The 17,997-nt window shown below is 43.7% G+C and overlaps 1 protein-coding gene across 7 annotated transcripts in view; it reads right to left on the bottom strand.

Moving 5' to 3' along the window:
* DIP2C (disco interacting protein 2 homolog C) overlaps window positions 1-17,997 on the bottom strand; it is a 265,905-nt gene that overhangs the window by 9,711 nt on the left and 238,197 nt on the right. For all 7 annotated transcript variants that reach the window (XM_053572388.1, XM_053572384.1, XM_053572385.1 and 4 more), the window contains 2 exons: window positions 3,282-3,339; window positions 265-339 (listed from right to left, as the gene is read on the bottom strand). In XM_053572388.1, the coding sequence (XP_053428363.1) occupies window positions 265-339; window positions 3,282-3,339 (133 nt within the window). The remainder of the gene's footprint in view (window positions 1-264; window positions 340-3,281; window positions 3,340-17,997) is intronic.

Below are 17,997 nucleotides of genomic sequence, written 5' to 3'. Positions count from 1 at the left end.
GGGATTAAGGAGATATAGCCCACATGTGCTGTTTTTTTTTTATCTTTCGAAGAGGTTCTATGGTACTTCCTTAAGGAAATCCCATCTTGTACTTCTGAACTTTCGTGAAATCATTTAAGCAATAAAGCTTATCTCACATAATTTCCCAGCCAGGCATGATTGTGTGCTGCCTCTGGATGGTGTATGAACAGTCTGCACGGGTGTCAGAAGGCAAACACGTTTAAGGGAATGACACACCGGGTCTTGGAAGCACCTGTAACTCACCTCTCCAAGGTGTGAGTCTCCCAGTGGTCCTTTTGTTTCCGGGTTGGCAATTATGATCCGGACCCCAGGAAGTATCTATTGGGGAGAGGAGATCTGGTCAGTGGAAATAAAGACAAGTAGATACTACACATAAACAAGCCTTTCTAAACATTGTTTATAAAGGGATTTGGCATTAAATCAAAATTATAATCATAAAATTACATACCATTATAAAATGACAGCACAATTGCCTTATCATTGTAATTGTTACTATAATATCTTGTGTTATAGTGATGCAAAAATTAAGAATTTTTAGTGTTAATCATACGGCAATAAAGCTGGAAAAAATCTGAAAAATCATTAAAAAAATGTTTTGAACAAAAACATCATGAAGGAAATAACATTTAATATAGCCTAATACCTGCAAAGTGAAAATTGTTGGTTATTCCAATAAATCTATTTATATTAAATGAATTTATTTAAAGTTTTACATCAACTTAAAAACTATGGCTCATGTAACAGCATGTGGGCCGAGTGGAGGCTGATGCTCACAGTGACCGCTGAACTAAGGTAGTCACGTGAAATTTCCAGGTGAGTGTGGACTCAGATATAACACAAAATGCATTTGGCAAATGGCTTAGTAGAAAGCTGCTTTTGCTGTGGCCAGAAGGCAGAGATTCTGTGTTAACACATGCTATTCTGATCTATGTGCAAATTAAAACATCTGAATGCCTTCCATTGTAATGGATGTCAACATTAAACATTTCCTTCTCTTTTGTTTTTGTGAGTTTTCATTATTTATTTATTTATTTTTTGAGATAGAGTCTCACTATGTCACCTTGGGTATAGTGCCATGCCGTCACCGCTCATAGCAACTTCAAATTCTTGGACTTAAGCGATTCTCTTGCCTCAGCCTCCCAAGTAGCTGGAACTACAGGCACTTGCCACAACGCTAGGCTATTTTTTTATGTTTAATTTTTTTTTTTTTTTTCTTTTTGTAGAGACAGAGTCTCACTTTATGGCCCTCGGTAGAGTGCCGTGGCATCACCCAGCTCACAGCAACCTCCAACTCCTGGGCTTAAGCGATTCTCTTGCCTCAGCCTCCCGAGTAGCTGGGACTACAGGCGCCCGCCACAACGCCCAGCTATTTTTTTTGGTTGCAGTTCAGCCGGGGCTGGGTTTGAACCTGCCACCCTCGGTATATGGGGCTGGCGCCTTACCGACTGAGACACAGGCGCCGCCCTATGTTTAATTTTTTTATTTTTGGGTTATAGTTGTCATTGTTGTTTGGCAGGCCTGGGCTGGATTCAAACCCACCAGCTTTGGTGCCAGCGGCTGGTGCCCTAGCTGCTGAGCTACAGGTGCAGAGCCTAAACATTTCCTTCTTTTTTTTTTTTTTGTGGTTTTTTGGCCAGGGCTGGGTTTGAACCCGCCACCTCCGGCATATGGGACCGGCGCCCTACTCCTTGAGCCACAGGCGCCGCCCAACATTTCCTTCTTAATGGGAATTTAGGTTAGGGGTATTTCAAATTTCACTGGTACCCCATGTATAAGGAATCACAAGTTCATTCTGGAAATCTTGAATGCAGTCTTAGCACACCTAACTGTTAAGGTTGAACAAAGCCAAACACCCTATGGTGAAAACAGAATGTTTGGGGTGGCCATGCTGTGCCTCAGGTGTGAAGTGAGACTTTACAACTCTGAGCTGAGGCCTCCCAGACTGTACCAGGCAGGGTGGTGGACAGCATGTCCCTGCTGGGAGAACTGATTCACAGGGCTCTGAACCTGCAGCCACACAGACAAGACCATAAAAGGCCCAGAAGCAATATAAGATGCTTTCAGAATTATGTCACTTGATGACTAGAGGGGGAAAAGGTCTTCATTTAGGCTTAAATAAGTTTCTTGTCCTTTAAAAAAAAAAAAAAAAAATTAATTGGGCTTGGCACTTGTAGCTCCATGGTTAGTGCACCGGCCACATGCTCAGGGCTGGTGGGTTCGAACGGCCTGCTAAACAACAATAACAACAACAACAACAAATAGCTGGGTATTGTGGCGGGCACCTATAGTCCCAGCTACTTGGGAGGCTGGAGGCAAGAGAACAGCTTATATCCAAGAGTTTGAGATGGCTGTAAGCTATGACACCACAGAACTCTACCGAGGGTGACATAGTGAGACTCGGTCTCAAAAAAAAAAAAAAAATTAATTGTAACCACTGTAGCACAAACTCCTTGCTGTCTCATGATAACCATTCTTTTCTACCTCCACAGTACCAGACTCTCTGCTCCTCAACCCACAGACATTCAACCCACAGACATTCATCAACACAATGGCTCCCACACTTCCCCAGTGAATTCTGGTCAATGCTATTTAAGTGTGAGTGAGACAGCTTGGGAACCTCCCTTCCAATCTGTGTGTTTTGTTTCCGTCTCCTTTTTCTGTTTTTCCTCCTGCTAGCTGGAATGTGGAAATGATGGCTAGAGTGGAAACAGCTGCCCCAGGCCCTGTGGCACCCTTGGGAGCCAGACAGGTACCAGGGCCCCTGGAGATGCCTACTTCTCAAATTAAAAAAAAAAAAAAAAAGATCTAACTTTAAAAAACACCCTTATTTTGAGTTTCCGTACTCACAACCAAACCTTTGAGAAAACTTTTTGGAAAAAATATTGTATTAAAAAAATATATTTTTTTGAGACAGAGTCTCAGAATTTTACTATGTCACTCTCAGTAGAGTTTCGTGGTGTCACAGCTCACAGCAACCTCAAACTTTTGGGCTTAAGTGATTTTCTTGCCTCAGCCTCCCAAGTAGCTGGGACTATAGGCGCCCATCATAATGCCCAGCTTTTTATTTATTTATTTTTTTGTTACAGCTGTCATTGTTGTTTAGCAGGCCCAGACGGGGTTTGAACCCACCAACCCCCGTGTATGTGGCTGGCACTACACTGAGCTACAGGTGCCAAAAAATGTATTTCTTAAAATTTCAAAGCCTAGATACTCAGACTAACAGTTATGCAGAAATGAGTTTTTCTTCCTTTAATACTTACTTTTCCTGATTCCATCAGGGGCAAACTATGTGGAGAGCCTCTTTCTACCAAACGTACTCTGCAAACAGAAACAGAAAATATCACTATATGTGTTTTCTGTGCCAGATCTCTCTTGTACTCAGCATGTGGTCAGTCACATGCCTGGAAGGCTGTTAGGGAACATCCACTCTAAGCCTCACCCAGTGACAGGAGAAGCGAGGGCAGAGCCCAGTGGAGTAAACTGCACACTACAGTGCCCCAGAGCAAGGCCTGGGAAGAGTCATGAGGTCACACCTGTGAAATCGCCACAGAGAAGGAAAAGAATGAAGTGTAAATGGGAGGAAGTGTATCTGGGAGGAAGCTGTCAGAGGCCTGTGATTCTGTATGGCCCTGGACACACATAGCTCTGCCCACACTGTGGCAGACACAGGCTGGAAAGGGCCAGGCCCAAGCCATGCACCCATTGGAACCACTGGGGAACTGAGTGTGTCTCAGCAAAGGAGCAGAGGACTGGCCAGCTAAGAGAGCAAAACTTCTTTTCAGAAGACAAACACTTTTTAATTTAAAAATATTTAATGGAAACTTAATACTAAGAACTGCTGAAGATGCTGCCAAGCCAGACCAGAGCTGGTTAACAGCCCTTCCCAGGGGCATCATTTTCATCTTCCCTGGTCTTCACTGCTGATTCTACTTTTCTACCAGGTAGCGAGAGGACTGTGATGCTGTTTGTATAAACTGGCAATTTTTATCTAAGCATAATAAAGTGAAAGAGGAAGTTCCTAAAGACTTGGAGACTGCAGGCCACAGGAGGGGCTACCTCAGACCTGGCCACAGAGAAGGCTGCACTGGGTGTGGGGTGCGGTGAGGCAGGGTGCCCCATGGAAGTCTGAACTGCATGAGGAACCTGTTCCCAGGCAGGGAGCACATGGCCAATGCAGGCGAAGAAAGAGGAGGGTGGAGAGGGAGGCCCAGGAAGAGGAGTGAAAAGGAAGCGCATGACCTGGGGGTCCACAGGAACCATCCTGGCTGCTCACCCCTTGGTGGCCTAAGGACAGCTGTCCCAGGCACGTGGGTCTCCAGAAACCAAGCTGTTTCTGTGAGGTGCTAGCTCCTGCCACCACAGCAGTCTAGGTGGGACACTGTCCAAACAACAACCCTGCATGAACCACGGGGTGGGGAGTAGACACAGAGGACTTTGGAAAGTAGGACCTTTGAGCAGGTCCTCCCCACCGGGCTGCTGCAAACTGAGGGTGGAAGGAGCAAAGACCAGCAACACTTGACCTTCAGCAAAAAGGACATGCAGACACACAGAGGGCATTTGAGTGGCCTCATCAGTTTGAGGAGGCAGAACGTGGTGTAGTGATTTCAGTTCAAATGATAACCACCAACATCTCTGGAATTTGTCTCAAAGGAAAACCCTGATGAAAGCCACCAGGATGTTACACATAATTTAAACTGTTCTAGAATATGCCAACAGACTTAATGACATTAATGCTCAAAAACAAATTACTGGTTATGTTAAAACAGAATCACAAGAAACTAAGATCTTTTAGGACCTAGGTAGCATTATGCTAATTCACGGTGGGTTAGTCAAACTCGCCATTAGAACACAGCTTAGATCTTAGGGCAAACACAAACAGCTCTCCTGGTAGGCACTTGCCCTGCTGTCAAGCAACTCCTGTACCCCCTTTGCTGGGCCAGTAGCTGCCATCTGATTCCAGATCTCGGAGCTAAGAACTGGTGGTACATGGGCTCCAGGAACTGGTGATTTGCCAGATGGAGAGAATGGCAGAGAAACGGGCCAGGCTGGCAGGGGTGAAGTGGGGAGCCTGTTGGGGGGAAGGGGACAGGAAACAGCAAAAGAGATGGGCAGACCCCCTGGCTGTTGCATCCTGCAAAGGCAAGATGACCAGGCCTCTTGGACAAAAGTGAGGGCTAGTTTGGACACGCTAGTTATTTCACTCTGCAGTGGCCTCTATTTTAGAATGTTAGGAACCCCTGCCAGATGCAACTAACATCTTACAGCCACCTGATCTCTGATAAACCAAACAAGAGCACAGAATGGGGAAAAGAGCCCCTATTCAATAAATGGTGCTAGGAAAACTGCATAACCACATGTAAAAGATTGAATGAAACTGGACCTGCACCCTTCACCACTCATAAAAATTGATTCAAGATAAATAAAATAGAAGATTCAAGATGGAACAATAAAATCCTTCAAGAAAGTATGAGGAAAACACTTGCAGATACTGGTCTGGGGAAAGATTTTATGGAGAAGACTTTGGGGCAATTGCAACAACAACAAAAATAAATAAATGGCACTTAATTGAGAAGCTCCTGTACAGCTAAGCAGACAACACAAAGCAAACAGACAACTTTCAGAATGAGAAAAGATATTTGCATATTATGAATCAAAGGCTTGATAACTTGATAGCATCTACAGAGAAATCAAATTAATAAACAAAAAAGTACGAACAATCCCGTATATCACTAGACAAGAGACATGAACAGAACCTTCTCTAAGGAAGATAGACAAATGACTAACAAACATGAAAAAATGCTCATCAGAGAAATGCAAATCAAAACCACCCTGAGATATCACCAGTAAGATTAGCCCACATCACAAAGTCCCAAAGCTGTAGATACTGGCATGGAAGTGGAGAGAGGGGGGACTTTTACACTGTTGGTGGGACTGCAAATTAATATAGCCTCTTTGGAAAGAAGTATGAAGAATCCTTGAAGATCTCAAATTAGATCTCCCCTTTGACCCCACAATCCCACTACTAGACATCTACCCAGAAGAAAAAAAATCCTTTTATCATATGGACATTTGCACTACATTGTTTATTGCAGCTCAATTTACAATCACCAAGATGTGGAAATAACCTAAATACCTATCAACTCAGGAATGGATTAACAAATTGTGGTACACATACACCATGGACTACTATTCAGCCGTAAAAAAGATGGTGACTTCACATCTTTTGTAATATCCTGGATAGAGCCAAAGCACATTCTTCTTAGTAAAGTACCACAAGAATGGAAAAACAATTTTACCCAATGTTACTCAATACTAATATGAAGCCAGATCTGACGCATGCCCACATAGCAGAAAAACTCATTTCAATTCAAATTGGGGGGAGGGGAGGAAGGTGGGGACCTCTCACTGAATGGGCACAGCATGGAGGTATTTGGCACACGTTTTGTGTGTGGGACATAACCACAGAGAGACTCTACCTAAATCAAATATTTTGACCTGGTTATTTATGCCTTCACATTAACCTGAAATAAATTTACTTTTCAAAATAAAGGGAAAAAAAGAAACCCCTGCTAGGTACACCTGTGTTTCTACAGAGCTGACCTCAGAGAGGGTCGCTGAGTCACTAAGACAGGCCCCTTTGGCTCAGTGCCTGTGGTTCAAGCGGCTAAGGTGCCAGCCACTTACACCTGAGCTGGCGAGTTCAAATCCAGCCCGGGCCTGCCAAACAACGAAGGCTACAACCAAAAAATAGCCAGGCGTTGTGGCAGGCACCTGTGGCTTGAGCTACTTGTGGCTTGAGCCAAGCCCAGGAGTTGGAGGTTGCTGTGAGCTGTGATACCACAGCACTCTACCCAGGGTGACACACTGAGGCTCTGTCTCAAAAAAAAAAAAAAAGACAGGCCACTGGGCTCTTGAGTCAGTCCCAGGTGTGCAGCAGGTGTTGCCCCTTCTTCCTGTCTGTGCAGGGTTTGCCCTGGCCTATGCCTAGCTGTTCTGAGGGCAGGAAGTCAACAAGCTAGATCCTCTGGAGAGCCCGAGCCCTCATCTCCCTGCGTCTGTACCCTCAGTCTCAGAGAAGGAAAGAAATGAAACCGAAGCGAAGAACCTTGTCTGAAGAGCAGAAGACAAGGAAGGTACGTTAAGAATTTCTTATCTGGGGGAGGAGGCGGAGCAAGATGGCAGCCGAGTAACAGCTTCCTTGCATCTGGGCACCGTGAGTCCGGGGAGATAGGACTCCAGGCATCTCAGGCTGGTGGGATCTGCCTATCATCACCCCTGAGAGGATACAGGGAGTCAGCGAGAGACTTCTGGACCCCAAGAGGAGGACTAAAACAGTGGAAAACCGGCAAGTGGTCGCGTGTGTTCAATCCATCTAAATCCGCCCGCAACTTCCACAGGCACGAGAACTTAAAGAGCAAGAGGAAGTGAAAGGAAAATTAGGGCAAGGAAACAGATAAAAGAAATCACCCATGAGGAAGAATCAGCAGAAAACTCCAGGCAACATGAAGAACCAGTCCAGAACAACCCCGCCAAGGGACCATGAGGTAGCTACCGCAGAGAATTCCACCTATACAGAAATGTTAGGAATGACAGAAAGGGAATTTAGAATACACATGTTGAAAACAATGAAAGAAATGATGGAAACAATGAAGGAAACTGCTAATAAAGTGGAAAATAACCAAAAGGAAATCCAAAAACAGAATCAAATAAGAGATGAACGATATGAAGAATATAAAAAGGATATAGCAGAGCTGAAGGAAATGAAACAGTCAATTAGGGAACTTAAAGATGCAATGGAAAGTATCAGCAACAGGTTAGACCATGCAGAAGAAAGAATTTCAGAGGTAGAAGACAAAGTTTTTGAGATAACTCAGATAGTAAAAGAGGCAGAAAAGAAGAGAGAGAAAGCAGAACGTTCACTGTCAGAATCATGGGACTTTATGAAGCGTTCCAACATACGAGTTATAGGAATCCCAGAAGGGGAAGAAGAATGCCCCAGAGGAATGGAAGCCATACTAGAGAATATTATAAAAGAAAATTTCCCAAATATCACCAAAGATTCTGACACACTGCTTTCAGAGGGATATCGGACCCCAGGTCGCCTCAACTCTAACCGAGCTTATCCAAGACACATTGTGATGAACCTGTCCAAAGTCAAGACAAAAGAAAAGATTCTGCAAGCTGCCAGGAGTAAGCGCCAGTTGACCTACAGGGGCAAATCCATCAGATTGACCGCAGACTTCTCTAATGAAACTTTCCAAGCAAGAAGACAATGGTCATCTACCTTTAATCTACTTAAACAGAACAATTTCCAGCCCAGAATTCTGTACCCTGCTAAGCTAAGCTTCAAAATTGATGGAGAAATCAAATCATTTACGGATATACAAACATTGAGGAAATTCGCCACAACAAGACCAGCTCTACAGGAAATACTTCAACCTGTTCTGCACACTGACCACCACAATGGATCAGCAGCAAAGTAAGAACTCAGAAATTAAAGGACAGAACCAAACCTCCACACTGATGCAAAAGATAAAACTAAACAATGGACTCTCACAAAATAAGACGAATAGAATACTACCACACTTATCAATTATCTCAATAAATGTTAATGGCTTGAACTCCCCACTGAAGAGACATAGATTGGTTGACTGGATTAAAAAACACAAGCCATCCATTTGCTGTCTGCAAGAAACACACCTGGCTTCAAAAGACAAATTAAAGCTCCGAGTCAAGGGTTGGAAGACAATTTTTCAGGCAAATGGAATTCAGAAGAAAAGAGAAGTTGCAATCTTATTTTCAGATACATGTGGATTTAAAGCAACTAAAGTCAAAAAAGACAAAGATGGTCACTTTATATTGGTCAAGGGAAAACTACAACAAGAAGACATTTCAATTCTAAATATTTATGCACCCAATTTAAATGCTCCCAGATTCTTGAAGCAGACCTTACTCAGTCTGAGCAATATGATATCTGATAATACCATCATAACAGGCGACTTTAACACACCTCTTACAGAGCTGGACAGATCCTCTAAACAGAAATTAAACAAAGATATAAGAGATTTAAATGAGACCCTAGAACAACTATGCTTGATAGACGCATATAGAACACTCCACCCCAAAGATAAAGAATATACATTCTTCTCATCACCCCATGGAACATTCTCCAAAATTGATCATATCCTGGGACACAAAACAAATATCAACAGAATCAAAAGAATTAAAATTTTACCTTGTACCTCTCAGACCATAAGGCACTAAAGGTGGAACTCAACTCTAACAAAAATGCTCGACCCCACCCAAAGGCATGGAAATTAAACAATCTTCTGTTGAATAACAGATGGGTGAAGGAAAAAATAAAACAGGAAATCATTAACTTCCTTGAGCATAACAACAATGAAGACACAAGCTACCAAAACCTGTGGGATACTGCAAAAGCAGTTTTCAGAGGAAAATTCATCGCTTTAGATGCCTACATTCGAAAAACAGAAAGAGAGCACTTCAACAATCTCACAAGAGATCTTATGGAATTGGAAAAAGAAGAACAATCTAAGCCTAAACTCAGTAGAAGAAAAGAAATATCCAAAATCAAATCAGAGATCAATGAAATTGAAAACAAAAGAATCATTCAGAAAATTAATGAAACAAGGAGTTGGTTTTTTGAAAAAATAAATAAAATAGATAAACCATTGGCCAGACTAACGAGGAATAGAAAAGTAAAATCTCTAGTAACCTCAATCAGAAATGATAAAGGGGAAATAACAACTGATCCCACAGAGATACAAGAGATCATCTCTGAATACTACCAGAAACTCTATGCCCAGAAATTTGACAATGTGAAGGAAATGGATCAATATTTGGAATCACACCTTCTCCCTAGACTCAGCCAGGAAGAAATAGAGCTCCTGAACAGACCAATTTCAAGCACTGAGATCAAAGAAACAATAAAAAAGCTTCCAACCAAAAAATGCCAGATGGCTTCACTCCAGAATTCTATCAAACCTTCAAGGAAGAGCTTATTCCTGTACTGCAGAAATTATTCCAAAAAATTGAGGAAGAAGGAATCTTCCCCAACACATTCTATGAAGCAAACATCACCCTGATACCAAAACCAGGAAAAGACCCAAACAAAAAGGAGAATTTCAGACCAATCTCACTCATGAACATAGACGCAAAAATTCTCAACAAAATCCTGGCCAATAGATTACAGCTTATCATCAAAAAAGTCATTCATCATGATCAAGTAGGCTTCATCCCAGGGATGCAAGGCTGGTTTAACATACGCAAGTCTATAAACGTTATCCACCATATTAACAGAGGCAAAAATAAAGATCACATGATCCTCTCAATAGATGCAGAAAAAGCATTTGATAAAACCCAGCATCCTTTTCTAATTAGAACACTGAAGAGTATAGGCATAGGTGGCACATTTCTAAATCTGATTGAAGCTATCTATGACAAACCCATAGCCAATATTTTACTGAATGGAGTAAAACTCAAAGCTTTTCCTCTTAGAACTGGAACCAGACAAGGTTGTCCTCTGTCACCTTTACTATTCAACGTAGTGCTGGAAGTTCTAGCCAATACAATTAGGCAAGACAAGGAAATAAAGGGAATCCAAATGGGAGCAGAGGACGTCAAACTCTCCCTCTTTGCTGACGACATGATCTTATACTTAGAGAACCCCAAAGACTCAACCACAAGACTCCTAGAAGTCATCAAAAAATACAGTAATGTTTCAGGATATAAAATCAATGTCCACAAGTCAGTAGCCTTTGTATACACCAATAACAGTCAAGATGAAAAGCTAATTAAGGACACATAGTCTCAAAGAAAATGAAATACCTAGGAATATACCTAACGAAGGAGGTGAAGGACCTCTATAAAGAAAACTATGAAATCCTCAGAAAGGAAATAGCAGAGGATATTAACAAATGGAGGAACATACCATGCTCATGGATGGGAAGAATCAACATTGTTAAAATGTCTATACTTCCCAAAGCAATCTACCTATTCAATGCTATTCCTATCAAAATACCAACATCGTACTTTCAAGATTTGGAAAAAATGATTCTGCGTTTTGTATGGAACCGGAAAAAACCCCGTATAGCTAAGGCAGTTCTTAGTAACAAAAATAAAGTGGGGGGCATCAGCATACCAGATTTTAGTCTGTACTACAAAGCCATAGTGCTCAAGACAGCATGGTACTGGCACAAAAACAGAGACACAGACACTTGGAATCGAATTGAACACCAAGAAATGAAACTAACATCTTACAACCACCTAATCTTCGATAAACCAAACAAGAACATACCTTGGGGGAAAGACTCCCTATTCAATAAATGGTGTTGGGAGAAGTGGATGTCTACATGTAAAAGACTGAAACTGGACCCACCCCTTTCCCCACTCACAAAAATTGATTCAAGATGGATAAAGGACTTAAACTTAAGGCATGAAACAATAAAAATCCTCCAAGAAAGCATAGGAAAAACACTGGAAGATATTGGCCTGGGGAAAGACTTCATGAAGAAGACTGCCATGGCAATTGCAACAACAACAAAAATAAACAAATGGGACTTCATTAAACTGAAAAGCTTCTGTACAGCTAAGGACACAATAACCAAAGCAAAGAGACAACCTACACAATGGGAAAGGATATTTGCATATTTTCAATCAGACAAAAGCTTGATAACTAGGATCTATAGAGAACTCAAATTAATCCACATGAAAAAAGCCAACAATCCCATATATCAATGGGCAAGAGACATGAATAGAACTTTTCTCTAAAGACGACAGACGAATGGCTAACAAACACATGAAAAAATGTTCATCATCTCTATATATTAGAGAAATGCAAATCAAAACAACCCTGAGATATCATCTAACGCCAGTGAGAATGGCCCACATCACAAAATCTCAAAACCGCAGATGCTGGCGTGGATGTGGAGAGAAGGGAACACTTTTACACTGCTGGTGGGACTGCAAACTAGTACAACCTTTCTGGAAGGAAGTATGGAGAAACCTCAAAGCACTCAAGCTAGACCTCCCATTTGATCCTGCAATCCCATTACTGGGCATCTACCCAGAAGGAAAAAAATCCTTTTATCATAAGACACTTGTACTAGACTGTTTATTGCAGCTCAATTTACAATCGCCAAAATGTGGAAACAGCCTAAATGCCCACCAACCCAGGAATGGATTAACAAGCTGTTATATGTATACCATGGAATACTATTCAGCCATTAAAAAAATGGAGACTTTACATCCTTCGTATTAACCTGGATGGACGTGGAAGACATTATTCTTAGTAAAGCATCACAAGAATGGAGAAGCATGAATCCTATGTACTCAATTTTGATATGAGGACAATTAATGACAATTATGGTTATGGGGGGGAAACAGAAAGAGGGAAGGAGGGAGGTGGGTGGGGCCTTGGTGTGTGTCACACTTTATGGGGGCAAGACATGATTGCAAGAGGGACTTTACCTAACAATTGCAATCAGTGTAACCTGGCTTATTGTACCCTCAATGAATCCCCAACAATAAAAAAAAAAAAAAAGAATTTCGTATCTGGGCTTGGCACCTGTAGCTCAGCGGCTAGGGCGCCAGCCACATACACTGGAGCTGGCAGGTTCAAATCCAGCCCAGGCCTGCCGAACAACAACGACAGCTACAACTAAAAAATAGACGGGCATTGTGGTGGGCACCTGCAGTCCCAGCTACTTGGGGGGCTGAGGCAAGAGAATCACTTAAGCCCAAGAGTTTGAGGTTGCTGTGAGCTGTGATGCCACAGCACTCTACTGAGGGCGACAAAGTGAGACTCTGTCTCCTCCCACAAAAAAAGAAAAAAAAAGAATTTCTTCTCTGGTTAGGATGAGAAAGGTGTGCTTCCCAAGAAAGCAGGTCCAAAGTACTGAAATCACTCAGGGTTGGTCCTGAATGAAAAAGCTAAAGAGCCTATCAGCATATGCCACATAAGAGTTCCTTCCTCTGCATGAAAAATGAAAAATCCATATAGTAAAAACAGTAGAAACATTCCACCCCTTTATATAACAGCAAAAGACATGTAGCTCCCAAAAGAACTGGGGATACGTCTGCAACACACAGCTCCAAGGCTGAGTCCCTCAATATGAAAAACTCACAGACACGACTAAACACAGGTCTTGCTGGCTCTTCCCTCAGGAAGTTCCTGATCATCTTCTCACAATTAGACGATTATAGGCTTCTGGGAGAAAAAGCTGGAAGGTAAGTGCCTCCTCCATAACATCACATCAGAGGTCTTCCTGCTCATCACCTTGGTGTTGACTATGACCACTTGGTGGAGATTGTATTTGAGTCTCTCCTAGCTCTTCCATACTGCCCTCCTCGGGAGACATCCTTTGTGCAGCCCTCTCCAAAGAAGTGGGGGTGCTCCCTCCATGGCTTCTGAGATGAGGGACCATGGGTGTCACAGAGAGTCATGTCACAGGGTAAGCAGCTCAGGGTGGACTGACTAAGCAGGTCTAAGATCAGCAGGGCTAGGGTAACCCAACCCTGATGGGCATTTGGGTTTCTGCTTCTAGACTCTTCATGGCTCTGGACCCATTCCTGTCCTGAGGCTCCCCAGATACCCCTCTCTCCTTCTACATCAATCCTCAGTTGTTGAAATAGTCCATGAGGTCTTAACTAATGAGGGCCAACTTTCCCGTTTTGAGTGGGAATACGATGAGTCGAAAAATAATCTTATATTTGGTATGTTTATCTTAGCATGTTAAAAAATTTCTATTTGAAAAATATGTTCAAGAATACGGAAAACTTGCAAGAATGAAAATAGTACAAAGAATACTTGTCATACCCCTTACTCAGATCCACCTCTTGTCAACATTTTATTCCATTTGCTTTACTGTTTGCACTTTCTCTTTCTCTCTCCATCTCACAGACACACAGACACACATGGTAATTTTTCCTGAACCACTTGAGAGTTAGCTTAGTATCTTATGATCCTTTACTGCTAAGTATTTCAGCGTGTGTTTCCTAAAAACACAGATATTCTGGGTGGCGCCTGTGGCTCGAAGGAGTAGGGCACCAGCCCCATATGCTGGAGGTGGCGGTTTCAAACCCAGCCCCGGCCAAAACAGCAAAAAAAAAAAAAAAAACCAGACATATTCTCTTACATTATCACGGGACAGTTATCAGTTTCAGTAACTTTAACACTGGATCCAATATTTAACATACAATCTCTATTCCAATTCTGTCCACTAATCTGATAATGTCCTTTACAGTACCCTTCTCAAGCACAGGATCCAGCCTAGCATCAACTCTTGCATTTAGTTGTTATTTCCTCAGCTTACATTAATCAAGAATGTTTCCAAAGACATTTTTGTCTTTATGGCACTGATATTTTTAAAGAATACTGCCCATGCTTCCAAAAAAAAAAAAAAATCATTCGAAACCACCTGATGCAAAATAGATTAAAGACCTAAATGTAAGAGCTGAAACTATGAAACTCTCAGAAGGAAACACAGGGAAAAAACTTTATGACACTGGATCTGACAATTATTTCTTGAATATAGCACAAAGTATAGGCAACAAAAGAAAAAGGGAATAGGAACTATATCAAAATTAAAAACTTGGGCACGAAGGACACAATCCACAGAATCAACACAGTGAAATGACAACCACAAAATAATGGGATGAAATATCTGCAAAACACAGATCTGATAAGGGGTTAACATCTACAACATGCAAGCAACCCTTACAAGTCTAATTCTTTAATTTTTTTTTAATACTGTGTCTTGCTTTGTCCCCCAGGCTGGAGTATAGAGGTCCCATCACAGCTCACTGCAACTTCAAACTCCTGGGCTCAAGCCTGTGGTGGTTCGCCCAGCTAATTTCTCCTACTTCTGGTCCAGAGAGAGGGTCTTGCTATGTTGCCCAGACTGGTCTTGAACTCTTGGCCTCCCAAAGTGCTGGGGTTTCAGGAATGAGCCACACTTGGTCTCAACTCAATGTTTTTTTAAAAAACCAATTGAAAAATGGTCAAATGACTTGAATAGACATTTCTCCAAAGAAGTTATACAAATGGCTAATGAGAACATGAAAAGATGGTCAAGGGGGGGGAGAGGAGGGGGAAGGGGGAGGGGGAGAGGGGAGGGGGGAAGAAGGAGGGGGAGAGGGGAGGGGAGGGGAGAGGAGAGGGGAGGTGGGGAGGGGAGAGGTGGGGGGAGAGGAGAGGGAGGGGAGGGGGGAGAGGAGAGAGGGGAGAGGGGGCGGGGAGAGGGAGGGGAGGGGGGAGAGGGAGGGGAGAGGAGAGGGAGGGGAGGCGGGAGAGGGAGGGGAGGGGGGAGAGGGAGGGGAGAGGAGAGGGAGGGAAGGGGGAGAGGAGAGAGGGGGCGGGGAGAGGGGGGAGAGGAGGGGAGAGGGGGAGGGGGTGGGGACAGGGGGGAGAGGAGGGGAGAGGGGAAGGGGGCGGGGGAGAGGGGGGAGAGAAGGGGTGAGGAGGGGAGGGGGTAGGGGAGAGGGGGGAGAGGAGGGGAGGAGGCGGGGGAGCGGGGGAGAGGAGGGGAGGGGGCGGGGGAGCGGGGGAGAGGAGGGGAGGGGGCGGGAGAGAGGAAGAAGAAGGGAGAGAGGAAGAGGAAGGGAAGGAGGGAGGAAGGGACGGGGAGGGGTGTGGGGTGACTGGAGGAAGGAAGGAAGGGAGGAACAAGGGAGGGAGGCAGAACAGGCAGAAGGGAGGGCTGGGGCTGGGGCTGGGGAAGGGTGGCGGGTAGGAAGGGAAGGAGCAGGGGGGCCGTACATAGCCCTAGAACAGTACCGAGCAGAAGCCGTATTTCATCCATTCCCTCCGCACCCACTGTCAGTCCAGCAGGAGCGCCTGCTAGGTCTCTGGCAGAACTGAAAGGCGATCCCCTTGCAGGGTGGGCAGAGATGCGCCGGTACTTTGTGTCCAGCAGGAGTCTGTGTAGCCCGTCTTATCTGTTCAAACTGGATGGAACCCAGCAGAGGGGCGGGGCCAAAGAGAGGAGGGTGGGGCCAAAGAGAGGAGGGGCGGAGCAGAGAGGAGGAGGAGAAGAGAGGCAGGGAGAGAGGGCGGGACAAAAGAGAGGAGGGGGCGGGACAAAGTACAGGCAGGGCGGGGCCTGCACCAAGGCTCTCAGTTCCCTCCTTTATGAGGGGAAAAAAGCTGGGATGCTGAAAGGCTCCTTCACACAGGGCAGAGAGGGAGGAAGCCAGAGAAAGAGAAGTAAAGACAAAACAAAAAACAGAAACACCTGTAAAATGTGGATCCTTGTAAAATCTCAGGGATACTGGCTGGGAATTTCAAAAAGCAAAGAAAGACGGTATCACAGCAAGGAAAGAAGCTGCCCCTTCCATCTCCTGACAGCATTCTTCATGGGGGGCCCAGGAGCCAGGCCGTCCTCCAGAGCCCCCATAAGTGTTCTCCAAAGGAGGCCTCAGTCACCTCCTCATCCGCTCCTTGGTGGCCACTACACACACCCAGCCAGAGAGTGTTTTGAAGAGGTAGAAACCAGAGAAATGGGAAGAATGTATTTTCATCCAGCACCAGAACAGGTAGAAGCCAAACCGAGGACTCTAGCTTGCCTTATAGGGCAAAGGGGAAACTGGAAATTCACATCCAAATAACAAGAGAAATGTACAAAATGTAAATTCTTCTTTTATTTTATTTTATTCTTTATTTTATTTTATCTTCTTTTTCACTTTTTTTCCATTAATAAAGTCATCTAAGTCTCAGGTATCCTCCATCAGTACTACTTAAGGGATCACGAAAGCCGTAACACATTTCTGACCCTGTGATTATGTATTAAGTTGGGCTAAATAATGAGTTAGAAGGCCATGTTCACTCATGGCCATGTTCTGTTCACCAGAACAGAAATAAAGAAGGAAAATATAATTGAACATAGATGTGATTATAAGACAAACTAAAATAGTCAAAATATTAAAAAAAAATAAAAAGAAAATATGTATCATTAACGAAGATGAAAACGCAAATATAAGTATACACATAATTTGCACCTCTGTATAAACATGTAACTATGTAAGATAACATGTATTGGGCCTTACAATTTGCCAGGTATTGTTCTAAGCACTTAAGGTGTATCATTAAGAACCCTATAACAATTCTACTAAAAGGTACCATTCACCATGAAAGGGTAAAACTCAAGAGGGCCATGTATATAGATCACAGCCTAGAAACTGACAGAACTGAGGCCACAAGATAGGTCCTGAGCTTAACCTAGCATGGCACCTGTTGGATTCATCACAGACAGACCAGCCCCCTGAGGCTCAGCTCTAGTCTCCATGGATGGGGGCAATTAGGGGTAGAGTGCCCATGCATGCTAGCCAGGGGAAAGTCACCTGAGGGCTTCGGAGTTGGACGTGACAAGTGCAGTCATGTGCCACTTAACTGTTGCTAAGCAGTACCTTGTTAGGCCATTCTGTTACTGTGTGAATCACAGTGTCCTTACACAGACCTAGACGGCATAGTCTACCACACACCTGGGCTGTATGGTAGATACATCCTGTTGTTCTTAGGCCACAAACCTGTACAGCATGTGACTGTACTGAATACCGTAGGCAAACGGCACACAAAGGTAAGGTTTGTGCATCTAAACACAGAAAAGGTGCAGTAGGCTCGCTGCTCAAGCGGCTAAGGCGCCAACCACACACACCTGAGGTGGTGGGCTCGAATCCAGCCCGGGCCTGCCAAACAACTACAACCAAAAAATAGCTGGGCATTGTGGTTGGTGCCTGCAATCCAGCTACGTGGAAGGCTGAGGCAAGAGAATTGCTTAAGCCCAGGAGTTGGAGGTTGCTGTGAGCTGTGATGCCACAGCACTCTACCCAGGGCGACAGCTTGAGGTTCTGTCTCAAAAAAAGAAAGAAAGAAAGAAAAAGAAAATGTGCAATAAAAATACAGTACTAGAGATAAAAAATGGCACACCCATATATGGCCCTTACCATGAATGGAGCTTA

This window comes from Nycticebus coucang, chromosome 20 (genome assembly GCF_027406575.1).
Source record: "Nycticebus coucang isolate mNycCou1 chromosome 20, mNycCou1.pri, whole genome shotgun sequence".
NCBI lineage: Eukaryota > Metazoa > Chordata > Mammalia > Primates > Lorisidae > Nycticebus > Nycticebus coucang.
The sequence above is the reverse complement of the archived record's forward strand: the minus strand, read 5'-3'. Positions and strand labels throughout refer to the sequence as shown.